The sequence below is a fragment of the Ursus arctos genome, unplaced genomic scaffold (genome assembly GCF_023065955.2).
Source record: "Ursus arctos isolate Adak ecotype North America unplaced genomic scaffold, UrsArc2.0 scaffold_19, whole genome shotgun sequence".
Lineage (NCBI taxonomy): Eukaryota > Metazoa > Chordata > Mammalia > Carnivora > Ursidae > Ursus > Ursus arctos.
In genome coordinates, this window is record NW_026622863.1 from 51,287,690 (window position 1) to 51,299,414 (window position 11,725).

Below are 11,725 nucleotides of genomic sequence, written 5' to 3' on the forward strand. Positions count from 1 at the left end.
ATTCAAAGGAATAGAGCTCTGGCTGGAGGCTTTCTCATGTTACTACACTCACAACATTTGAAGATATGAATGTACTTCTGCTTTCTCAGGATGGAGGACGGTGATGACCTCCCCACCTTCACAACGTACTTGGGATTTTTTTTTCCCATTCTGAAATGTTTTTGGTGATTGAAAACCTCTCCAGATACCATACGCTTACTGGGTGTCTCTTCAGTGTCAGTTCTCTGTGGGTTCTGCGAAACGTCGAGTTGGCAGGGCCTGGTGATAGGCAGGGGCTGTGCAGTGAGGGTGGTCCAGCCACTGATACTGTGTCCACCTTCCTTTGAGGGAACAAGCAGTCTCATTCAGGAACAAATTTTCAAGAACTACTTAAATATATGTATCAGCTCAGGACATGTTAAGGGGAGGCCCCTGGTGGGGGACCTGACCAGAAGAGGGAAGAAGGAGAAAGTCTGTAAGGCAAAGGACACAGAGGGATCAGCCAGGGGACAAGAGTCAAGGGAAAGCAGAATGGAGTGTGAGAAAGGGGTCAGAATGATAGAAAAGAGGCATAGCTACTCACTTTGGCACCAGGGGAACAGAGGGCATAGGTCAGGCACCAGATGAGGGATCACACCACTGCTACAGGCCCTCCCACAGCAGTTTTGCACTGACCAGGACTGGTCCTCTGTGGGCTTCTCTGGTCAAGAAATGATTCAAGCTGCCCCGTCTGGGTCTCCTTGCCAAGTTCAACTTGGGTGAGCACATTTAGGGTAGTGCAGACAGTCATTCTTACGGGGGATTGTGAGAAGTGGTTTGTGAGAGGTCAACCCCCTGTCAGGGTGATTTACCCATGACAGAGCAAGGTGGGTGAGGACCACCTATGCATCTGGAGAACTCAACCTCACAAAATATTAGAACCAGGAAAGATCTCAGCAGAAAAGCTCATTGTCCCCACAATCAATGACCATGTCAGTACTCATGTGCCATCACAGGGGCTGACAAGAGACAGCTGGCAGAAAACCTGCTGGAGGGTTTTTTTCCTGACAGAGGGGACAGAAAAGCAACAGGCCCTGATGGGGTCTCTTGGCCAGGTAATGACCAAGCTGGATGTGATCTCCTAGGCTGGTTGTGATATTTCTGACCCATGACCATGATAAAAAGGTCGCAAGGCAAAAGGAGTTGGGGTTGCTTATGCAACAGTCTCAGAGAAGAGGTATCAAACATGGGCCAGCACCAGGGCCAGCAGCACATCCCATGGGGAACACACTGGCCTAACTGGTGAGGACAGGACCATGCCATGGTAGTAGCCCCACTATGCCTTATGAAGGAGCCCAATTTTTTCTAAGAGAGATACGCATTCTTCTCCTTAAAGGTCAATGGGCTCTGCAATACCAGGGCAGGGAGCAGATGGCTGTGATCTAAGCACTCGGCATGGGACCTGGAGCCCCAAGCTGTCCTGCCAGCCACCTCCCCTTATGTCTCCCAAACCTTGTCCCCTGACATGCCTGTTCACCCTCTGAGGGTGGGCCCTCCTCCTGGATGTGCACTGTCCCCAGATCCATTGATCTTTAGACAGTGCTTCTCTTTTTCTGCACCCATCTCCTCCATCTAGCCACTGGTCCTTCGTGTGGACACCCCACATTCACCTCAGAGCCATCCATCTGTAAGCACAACTTAAGACTCTCCTTCCAAAATGCCATTCTCGGGTCCTTCCTTGGACTGCAGCCTGGACATGAGGCCAAACCAGAACTCCCTGTGTGTTCACAGGTACATGTGTCACCCTCGCTCCGAGGTCTCCAGACAATTCGGACTCTACTTCTACAAAACCTAAGTACTAATCTTCCCAAAAACATCCTCCTCTTGCGAGCTTCCCATCTCAATGAGTAGTACCCCATTCCTTCTAAACCCTTGGGATGGTCCTTTATCCACCACTTACATTCACTCCTCACATACAGCACGAAATCCCATCAACTCCAACACGAAAATATAACTGAAATCTGATCACTTCTCTCACCTCTCTTGCTTCTGCTCTGGACAGGCCACCATCATAACTGCCCGATGAATACTGCAGCAGCATCCTCATGAATATCCCTGTTTTCAGGTTGGCCACAATCCCTCTCCCACCAGTGTGTTCACTTAGTATGTTTACCGAGTATTCACTGGGATACTTTCAAAATCCCAAATCAGATCATGGACATTCCTCTTCTATTAAAAAATTTCTATGATTCCCAGCACCCGGGAATAGAGGCGGGACTCCTCTCATGCTCTTGGTTCCCTGCAGTGGAAGACAGATCTTTCCTGAATGTCCTCAGGTCAGTCCCACCTCCGAGTCTTTGCACATGCAGATCCCTCCGCCTGTACCCTCTACCTCTTAACATACTGGATTCTGGAATGAAGACTCGGCACCTGCGAACGCTCCACTGTCCTGAACACCGAGGCCTGGAGCTCAGTCGGAGACTAAGGACACTGGGACTCAGAGTCCAGCCGGGTGGGGGACAGGATGCAATTCTTCAGCCGTAACTAGTCAATCCGCTCACTCATCACGTCCGCAGGCCCAGGGAGCCTCCTGGACACTGTCCACAGCCTGGCAGCAAGGTCCCTCAGGCGAAGCAGACAGTACGGCAAGCTGCCAAAGAAACGTCCGGATACCGGAAGTGGCGACCAGAAGACTGCGGCCGTCCCGGAAACGCCCGTCCCCTAGCCCATCATTGGCCAGAGTCCGGACAGCGCGCGGAAACGCCCCTCTCCTGGGTGCTAACTGGGATACGCCGAGCGGACGCTCGGTGAGGGGCTTTCTGGGTAATGTAGTTCGCGTCGCGTAAGCATCGGCGCGGCGGGCGCGAGCCCTGATCACCTAGGCAACGACCCAGCCACACCGGGACTGGCTCAGGGACCTAGTGTCGTAGTGGGCTGCGGGCCTCGAGCCGCGGCTTGATCCGAGTCTGGGCGTTTCTCGTGAGCGGCAGAGGATGGGGCGGGACTTCCGTCGTCGCCAGGGCACTCAGCACTTCGTGGTTGGTGGGTTGCTTGGCAGGTGGCCGCTGGGACCAGAGATGCGGGACGGGAAGTGCCGGGACCGTCACCGCACCACTGCACGCACTTTTACCCCTCCGCTAATGGCCCCTCCTTCCTGAGCCGTGGTTTCGCCGGATGTAGAACGGAGGTAACGAGGCCCCACACTCCGTCTTCGTCCCACGGCCCCCAGGCTCCCAGGTCCTTGGGTGTATTCCGTACTGGGGAAGACTAAGGCCTTTAGTGCGACCGTCAGCCCACGGTCACCTCGGGCAGTGGGGGGTTTAAGGGTTTGAATGAGTCCTCATTGCTTGTCCCTGTCGCCGCCTCGCACGGTCCCGCCCAACCCACAGACTGACCAGGCCAAGCAGCGTCGCTGATGGACCCGGGGCAGGTGAGTGGAGGGTGCGCCAGCCCCTCACCCGCTGGGATCCCTGTCCTCCTGATCCTGGAGCCCCTGTACAGAGAATAGTGGTGTCCTGAACTTTTCACCTACACTTGGGTCTGGAGCCCAGAGATTCACTTTTCCTAGCATCCGGAATCCAGGCCGGAGGTAATATGGAGGGGTTCCCTGTTAGTTGGCAACCTCCTCAGGAGCTTTCCTGGTATAATCTGACACCAAACCCGTAGGTGGAGGGCAGGGAGAGAGTGAAGAAAGAGGCAGGTCACTGCAGATTAGTAGGTGGCTGGTTTAATAAGCAAGGACAGGTACATAGCAAGCTTGCCTTGGACAGCCACAAGAAGAGTAGACCTCCACATCAGCCCACTTTATCTTAAGTTTATACAGTATAGAGACCTTTTGGTTCAGTCATGTATACCATCCACATGGCTTCAGCACCACATCACAATCTCAAGGCTATGTCCCTGGGGGAATTTCTGGGAGTGGGGAAGAATACGCATTCCAAGGACCGGAGGTGATGAAAAGCCTCCCATTGCCCAGGTTCAGCTCATGCATGGGTCAACTGGCAGTCACATCCTCTTGATGACCTCCCCCTAACATTCACATTTCTGGAATCCTATGGGATAAGGTCTGGAAGGGTGTCCCAGGCACAGGGACCAGCATGTGCAAATTTCTTGGAGAGTATAAGATGAAAGTGTTCAGGGAACTGCAGGTCTGTATTTTGTCTGGTGCACATAGCAGGGGGACCGGTATTGACCTGGAATGGCAAGCTGAGGAGTTGGGACTGTATTCTGAGTGTGGTGGGAGTGTGGAAAGTTTAGAGCAGAAAAGGGAGGTGATCTGACTTAGGTCTTAATAAGCTCCCTCTGGATGCTGAGTGGAGAACAGATTTGGTCAGGGGGCAGTGGAGGTGAGGCTGAAGGCAGGAAGACCACACGGTCTTCCATTGAGTGACTGCAGTAGTTTAGGTGTGTGTGCTTTTGGACCAAACGTGGAACTAGGAGAAACAATTTTGGCTCTTGAACTTTTTAACTAGGGTGGGCTAGATCTCCTGCTGTGAGATAGTGAGATATGAGGGTTGACCCAGATAGGTTTTTCAGTTGTGGAAGTTAGTGTGAGTTGGTATCAGAGGGAAGATAAAGAGTTGGGTTTTGGCCATATTGTATTTGAGGTATCCTGCAGACTCCCAAATTGAGGTACCAAGTATGCTTTATATAAAAGCCCAGCCTGGAGACATCCAAGGGATGAAGACTTGTGTGTGGACATTATGTGTGGCTGTGGGTTGACCAGAATGGTGACCAAGCCTCTGACCAGAGACTAGACCTGGGATGCAAAAATGAAGCATGAAAGTAACAGAGGTAGAATGACAGTGAGGCCTGAGGTGAGACTGGTTTACCTCTCTACACCTCACCAGGTTTTTGTGGCCATCCTCCTTGGGGCCTGGGGGTGGGGGGCAGTGGGTGTCAGGCTGGAGAATAATCAGGGGCAGAAAGGGTCAGTCTAAGCTAAGAGTCCCCAAGCCAAGGGTGGGGGGCAGTAGGTCTGGGATTTCTCTGTTAGGAAGAGTGAGAACAGCTATGACTGGTGAGGGGACAGCATGTACAAGGACAGAGGTGGAAGAGAGTAGGGGTGTTTAAGATCTACTCATGGTTCTGGGGAACTGAAGGCTGAAGCACAGGGCTAGGAGGGGAGGCATTAACTAGAAGTGATGGCTGTTTCTGGCAGTCATGGTTTTGGAGATGTGGGGCAAGCCAGGCTCAGTGTTGGATCCTGGTTGCCTTCGTTGGGTGTGCTATGTGTATGGTGGGATATAGGGACCAGGGAGATGTCCTGTGGTGTGGACAGGGATTGGGGTGGGGGTGGGGTATGTGTGTAGATATGATGATGGTGTAGTCCAAAGAGCGTCACGTACAAAGTAAGGGAATCTGAACCAGTGTGCTCAGGGCCCTGGTACTAGAGACTTAAGGGAGAAAAGAGAGTCTGAATTTTTTTATGCTTGGAAGGTGTGATCTCGAGAGACAAGAGACACAACACAAGAGAGCTTGTTTAGTGGGGGGAGGGGTTCTTGGCCAGCCCAGAGCTCAGACAGCATCTGTCTGTCCACCTTTTTGTTCCTCTGGATTGTGTTGGCCTGGATACAGTGGCCAGTGGGACTACAAGGAGAGAGGGACACCAGTGGTGCCAGGGCCTCTTATCTCCTCTGAGGTGGGGGCCCGAGGAGGAGGAGGAGCTGCAGGTGAGTGAGGGAAGGATGGACTGAGGGGGTCACAAGAAGAGGAGATGCCAGTGGTAGATGTGGCAGAAGTCCGAGTCATAGGTGAAGGGCCTGGATGAGTCCATTTAACTATTTTGTTTGTTTTTCAGTCCTTCCATTGGCCTCCTGGCTTAGTTCTCTCGTCATTGCGGAGCCCAGTGACCTTTGAAGATGTGGCCGTGTACTTTTCCAAGGAGGAGTGGGGGCTTCTTGATGCAAGCCAGAGGCACCTGTACCACAATGTGATGCTGGAGAACTTTGAGCTCATGACCTCACTTGGTAACGTCATCCCTCATCCCTTCTCCCTCAGCCTTAGGCAACTGCTAATATACTTTATGACTATGTATATTTGCTTATGTAGACATTTCATATAAAAGGAATCACACAGTGTATGTTTTTCTGTGAATGGCTTTCACTTAGCATAATATATTTGAGGTTCATCCATGTTGTAACACATATCAGGACTTCATTTTTATGGCCAAATAATATTCTATTGTGTAGATATACCACAGTTTATTTATTCATTCATCAGTTGATTGGGCATTTGTCTTGTTTCCACTTTTTTTGGGTGTTACAAAAAATGTTGCTATGAACATTCAAGTCCAAGTTTTTGCATAAGTATGTTTTAATTTCTTTTGGGTAGATGACTAGAAATGGAATTGCCAAAGTGTTTTCCAAATTGGCAGCACCGTTTTATATTTCCACAGCAGTGTATGAGTATTCCAAGTTTTCTACTTCCTTATCAAAACTTATTATTGTCTGTTTTCCCATAGATACCTTAGTGAGTGTGAAGTGGTATCTCACTGTAGTTTTGATTTGTGTTTCTTTAATGACTATTGATGTTGAGCAACTTTTCATGTGCTTATTGGCCATTTGTCCTCCTCTTTGTCCTTGCCTCTAGTAAGACCTTCTTTGTTCTGTAGCTTGTCTAGGCCCTGTCCTGCACAGTAGGCTCTTCACTCTTATTCTGGGCCGGATGGCTTGTCACCATCCCTTGGACCCACTCCTGTATATGTCAGTCACACATTTCTAACGAAGTCACCCTTTCTACTAAGTGGAACCCTCAGTTTGCCAGAAACTTCTCTGCTTTCAGGTTGTTGGCATGGAGTGGAAGATGAGGGGGACCATTCCAAGCAGAATACTTCTGTAGAAGGGATGTCACAGGTCAGGATCCCCAGTGCAAATCCTTCCACCCAGAAGGCTGACACCTGTGATATGTGTGGCCCATTCTTGAAAGATATTTTGCACCTGGATGAACATCAAGGAACATATCCTGAGGAGACCCTCTACACATGTGGAACATGTGGTAGAGAATTTTGGTTCAGTGCAAACCTTCACCAGCACCAGAAGGAGCTCAGTGGAGAAAAGCCCTTCAGATGGGACAAGGACAAGGACTCATTTGTGGAAAATCTTACAGTCCACCTATCAGAGAAGCCCTTCACTTGTGGGGAAGGTGGTAAGGATGCCTTGGACAGCCATGACTTCTTCCAGCACTCAGCCACTGACAGCAGCAGAAAGCCACAAAGGACCACAGAGTGCAGGGAGACCTTTTCACACAGCTCTAATCTTGAGCAGCTCCCAGAAGTCCATACTACACAGAAATTCTTTAAGTGCAGCAACTGTGGAAAAGCCTTTCAGAAGACCTCCACCCTCCTCAGCCACCTGAGAACTCACTCTAAAGAGACACCATTTAGATGCCCAACAGTTGGAAATTCCTTAGAGGAGAAATCAACCCTTGTTAATCACCAAAAATATCATGATCGAGAAACATGTCATGTGTGTAAAGCATGTGGGAAGACCTTCAGTCACCCTTCTAAACTGAGGAAGCACCAGAAATTTCACACCGGAGTAAAACATTATGAGTGCAGTGATTGTGGGAAGACCTTCAACCACAAACTCACACTTGTTCATCACCAGAGAATTCACACAGGAGAAAGGCCTTATGAGTGCAGTGAATGTGGAAAAGCCTTTAATAACAGGTCACACCTCACTCGGCATGAGAAAGTTCACACTGGAGAAAGGCCTTTTGAGTGCAGCAAATGTGGAAGAGCCTTCAGCCAAAGCTCCAATTTCCTTCGACATCAGAAAGTTCACACTCAAGTGAGACCTTATGAGTGCAATCAATGTGGTAAAGCCTTCAGCCGCAGCTCTGCCCTCATTCAGCACTGGAGAGTTCACACTGGAGAAAGGCCTTATGAGTGCAGTGAGTGTGGAAGAGCTTTTAACAATAACTCCAACCTTGCTCAGCACCAGAAAGTTCATACTGGAGAACAGCCTTTTGAGTGCAGTGAATGTGGAAGAGACTTCAGCCAAAGCTCCCACCTCCTTCGACATCAGAAAGTTCATACTGGAGAACGGCCTTTTGAGTGCACCGAATGTGGGAAAGCCTTCAGCAATAGCTCTACCCTCATTCAGCACCAGAAAGTGCATACTGGGCAAAGGCCTTATGAATGCAGTGAATGTAGAAAGGCCTTCAGCCGCAGCTCCAGCCTGATTCAGCACTGGAGAATTCACACTGGGGAAAGGCCTTATGAGTGCAGTGAATGTGGGAAAGCCTTTGCTCACAGTTCCACTCTCATTGAGCACTGGAGAGTTCACACAAGAGAAAGGCCTTATGAGTGCAGTGAATGTGGGAAATTCTTTAGCCAGAACTCCATTCTCATTAAACATCAGAAAGTTCACACTGGAGAAAGGCCTTATGAGTGCAGCAAATGTGGGAAATTCTTTAGCCGAAAGTCCAGCCTCATTTATCACTGGAGAGTTCACACTGGAGAAAGGCCTTATGAATGCAGTGAATGTGGGAGAGCCTTCAGCAATAACTCTCACCTGGTTCGTCACCAAAGAGTTCACACGCAGGAAAGGCCCTATGAGTGCAGCCAATGTGGGAAAGCCTTTAGTGAAAGATCTACACTTGTTCGACACCAGATAGTTCATACTAGAGAAAGGACTTATGAGTGTGGCCACTGTGGGAAAATCTTCAGCCGCCTCTGCAATCTTGCTCAGCATAAAAGGATTCATAACTGAATGGAGCCTTATGGAGATGGTCCTTCTGAGAAGATCTTCAGCCAAGTCAAACTTCATGCAGCAGAATACCAACAAAGAAGTTACCTGCATGTACCACTAGTGTGGAGAAGGCTTCAGAAGGTACTCTGCCCTTTCTGAGCAGCCCAGGGCTGAGCTCTCTTCCCTTTGGAGCATAAACCCCTTTCCAGCCTGCCTGGATCCAAATATTTGCAGCAGTCATCTACACATGCAGGGAGAAAACAGCTCCCTGTGCCTCCCTTCCCCTTTCCTGGAGGGAAACAGGAATGTCCTGGGCCCACTAGAATGACTTCATTCCCATTGCTTCTGGAAGAGTTAGGAACTGAACTTACCCCATGCTGGTCGAGGGGCCTCAAGGGATGTCCAGTTCGGGCTTCTCAGAAAGATGCACATTCCTCATGGATGTTGTCATGTCTGCATGTAACCCCAGTTATGTGTCCAGTGAGTCCACACATCACCCTTCCCTGGAACCACTTATCTTGGTCTTCTCTGTTCTGCATGATAATAAAGACCTTAGTAATCAAGTTTTTTGTTTTTGTTTTTTTTAAGAGAGGGATGGAAGGGGAAGAGGGGGGAGAGAGAATTCTAAGCAGACCCAGGGCTCAAAATCACAACCCTGAGATCATGACATGAGCTGAAATCAACAGATGCTTAACTAAGTGAGCTACCCAGGTGCTCCCATCAAGTTACCTTTATTTTTATTTATTTATTTTTAGATTTTATTTATTTACTTGACACAGAGAGAGTACACAAGCAGGGGGTGTGGCAGGCAGAGGAGGACGGAGAAGCAGGCTCTCCACTGAGCAGAGAGCCTAATGTGGGGCTAGATCCCAGGACCCTGGGATCATGACCTGAGCTGAAGGCAGATGCTTAACCAACTGAACCACCCAGGCACCCCTCACATCACCTTTAATCTTGGGGGTTTTGATGGGGTAGATTGAAAAAAAAGTGGGTAGAGTGAGGGATGGCTGAGACAGGGCACCCAACATCTGCCTCGGGGTATAGAAGGAACATAGGGAGTTGCTCTGTGTTCTATTATGGCTTACTTTACAGTGCATCTGAAGGACTGGGAAAAACTGAAGGGCTCATAAAGTGAACATAGTGGCATATGTTTCAGAGTTACCTGAAGGCCGAGAGCTCCTGAAGAAGGAAGATGCTAGTCTGCAACATTAGAATGGTGTGTTAGATTAGGAGGCAGGTCCCTAGTTCCTAGAGAGATGTCTGGTTTCCCCATCTGAGGAGAAGCTGTCTTCTGGTTCCTAATAAGGAGATATGACCCTAGGAGGCCAGTAGAGGCCCAGTGGATACTGTATGTGGATAGAAAAACAATGGATGTGAATAGGGAGTTGGGGAGAGTAGTAAATTACAGCACTGCCACTGGGGACCAAGGAGCACCACCGTTCTCCATCAGCTGTGTAAGTGTTAGAACTACTGAGCCCCACAAAGGATGGGGCAAGTATAACTTAATCTGAGATCTACAGGGGTGATTTGGGAGCCATTGTTAGTACAGAAACACTGGGTTTGGAGCAGACTGCTAAACTAGAGGGAACTTGGGTGTTCTAAAGGTACATCAAAAAGTTCCAGATTGGGGCGCCTGGCTGGCTCAGCTGGTAGAGCATGTAACTCTTGATCTCGGGGTTGTTTGAGCCCCATGTTGGATGTAGAGATTACTTATAAATAAAATCTTTATAAAGAAAAAAAAAAACCCTTCCAGATGACTATGGCCAAGTGAGGTAAGAGTGAAGAACTTCTCAAGACCTGCAGACCTATATATCACCCATAATGGAAATCCAGATGAATGTTTTATGAAGTCCTGTATTCTCCCTGGGCTGTTTGCCTCATGGCTATCACCACACAGGAACCTCATCAAGACGATAGAGCTTATGGTCTGGAGAATGGTTTATGTGAGTAGCCAGAGTTCTTAGAGAATCACATAGCCATGGTGTTCATTACTCCATTTCTGGTAGCGACCAAAGATACCTGTCCTTTTTAATGGTGGGGAGACAACATGGTGGAATTAATATGGGTTTCCGAGATCTCTTGGCTTTCTGGGAAGAACAAGATATTCAGATTTTTATGTGGCTTTTGATCTTATGTTAGAAGCCATTTCCTAAAACATTTTGTATAGTACAAAAGCACTTTACCAAAACCTGTGGGTGGACTATATATGTTCCCCTGGGCCCTTCCAGGAGACCTGGGAGAAGAAAAACCAAGAATTTTCTGACATGAGAGGCTTTGGTGTGCAGTGTCCATGCACACTGCATAGTGAATGGAAAGGCAGTGCTACTGCTCTCCGTTCTCAGGGTGACTTTTCCCAAAAGCCCAGAGGAGACAAGGAGTGATAGCCACATTAGAGGCAGAACCCGACAGGCTTGCAGTCATCAAAGATTACGGCAGGGCTGCTCAAGTATTCCCTAGCACAATGAGATGTTTGGGGGAATCCCCCACCCTGCTCAGGCCTTCCTTCCTGGATGTAATAATTGTCTTTTACCAACAGGGAAGACTCATGTGGGATTAGAGTTAAAGGCCAACTGAGCCACATGAGGAACAAGCCTTCTAAGCCAATGGGGGTAGGATAGACACCGGTCATCACAGCTCAATCCTTTCTACACTGTGTGGATGACAGGTTAGATCTCATTAAATGGCCCCCAGCTCATGGGTGAAGAACCTTCTGTGCTTTCCTTGAACAGGCCTGGTCTCCCACTGGGGCTCAGTACACAGCAACCAGTCTGTTGGGGAAGGAAGATGTTTGCCAGTGATGCCAGAACACTCCAGGCAAAGGTCTCACGACTCTGACCTTTGAGCTGTCCTGGATACTAGCCTTTGTGGGGCTCAGTAGTTCCAACACTTTCAGCTCACTCAGTCCAGCAGGCAAGTGCCTGCAGGTTTTTGATGCAGTCTGTATACTGACACTGCACATTCTGCCCTCGCTAATGAGAGTTCTCTGAGCTCCACCCAACAGTGCTTCCCTGCACTTGGACCTTTGCCTGTGACCTCCCCCATGAGGGACACTGTCTACTCAAACTTTCCCCACT

At 49.1% G+C, this 11,725-nt stretch overlaps 2 protein-coding genes across 6 annotated transcripts in view; one reads left to right on the forward strand and one right to left on the reverse strand.

Annotated features, from left to right (window-relative positions):
* The window catches only part of LOC113249762 (zinc finger protein 324A-like), a 46,420-nt gene extending 43,532 nt beyond the window's left edge, over positions 1–2,888 (reverse strand). The window contains exon 1 of one of the 4 annotated variants that reach the window (XM_057313900.1): positions 2,389–2,888. The gene's annotated coding sequence lies outside the window, so the exon portion shown is untranslated. Of the gene's footprint in view, positions 1–1,996; positions 2,085–2,362 lie in introns of those variants that run through there. The other 3 variants (XM_048223538.2, XM_048223537.2, XM_057313899.1) reach the window with 3 other exon arrangements.
* On the forward strand, positions 2,160–9,214 carry LOC113248016 (zinc finger protein 132). Of its 2 annotated transcripts, XM_026489403.4 has the most exons (4): positions 3,056–3,145; positions 3,348–3,388; positions 5,759–5,927; positions 6,742–9,214. In XM_026489403.4, exons 2-4 carry the CDS (start codon positions 3,374–3,376, stop codon positions 8,670–8,672), a joined length of 2,115 nt encoding a protein of 704 aa, XP_026345188.2. In that variant the 5' UTR covers positions 3,056–3,145; positions 3,348–3,373; the 3' UTR covers positions 8,673–9,214. The 2 variants fall into 2 exon arrangements, with proteins under 2 accessions (XP_026345189.2, XP_026345188.2); XM_026489404.4 differs by having other exon boundaries at positions 2,160–3,388.
* The last annotated feature ends 2,511 nt before the right edge of the window (positions 9,215–11,725 follow it).

Excerpts from the sequence above, each read along its gene's own strand:
- LOC113248016 (XM_026489404.4), top strand. Across the intron at positions 5,928-6,741 it reads TGAGCTCATGACCTCACTTG|GTTGTTGGCATGGAGTGGAA; the intron begins GTAACGTCATCC and ends CTCTGCTTTCAG.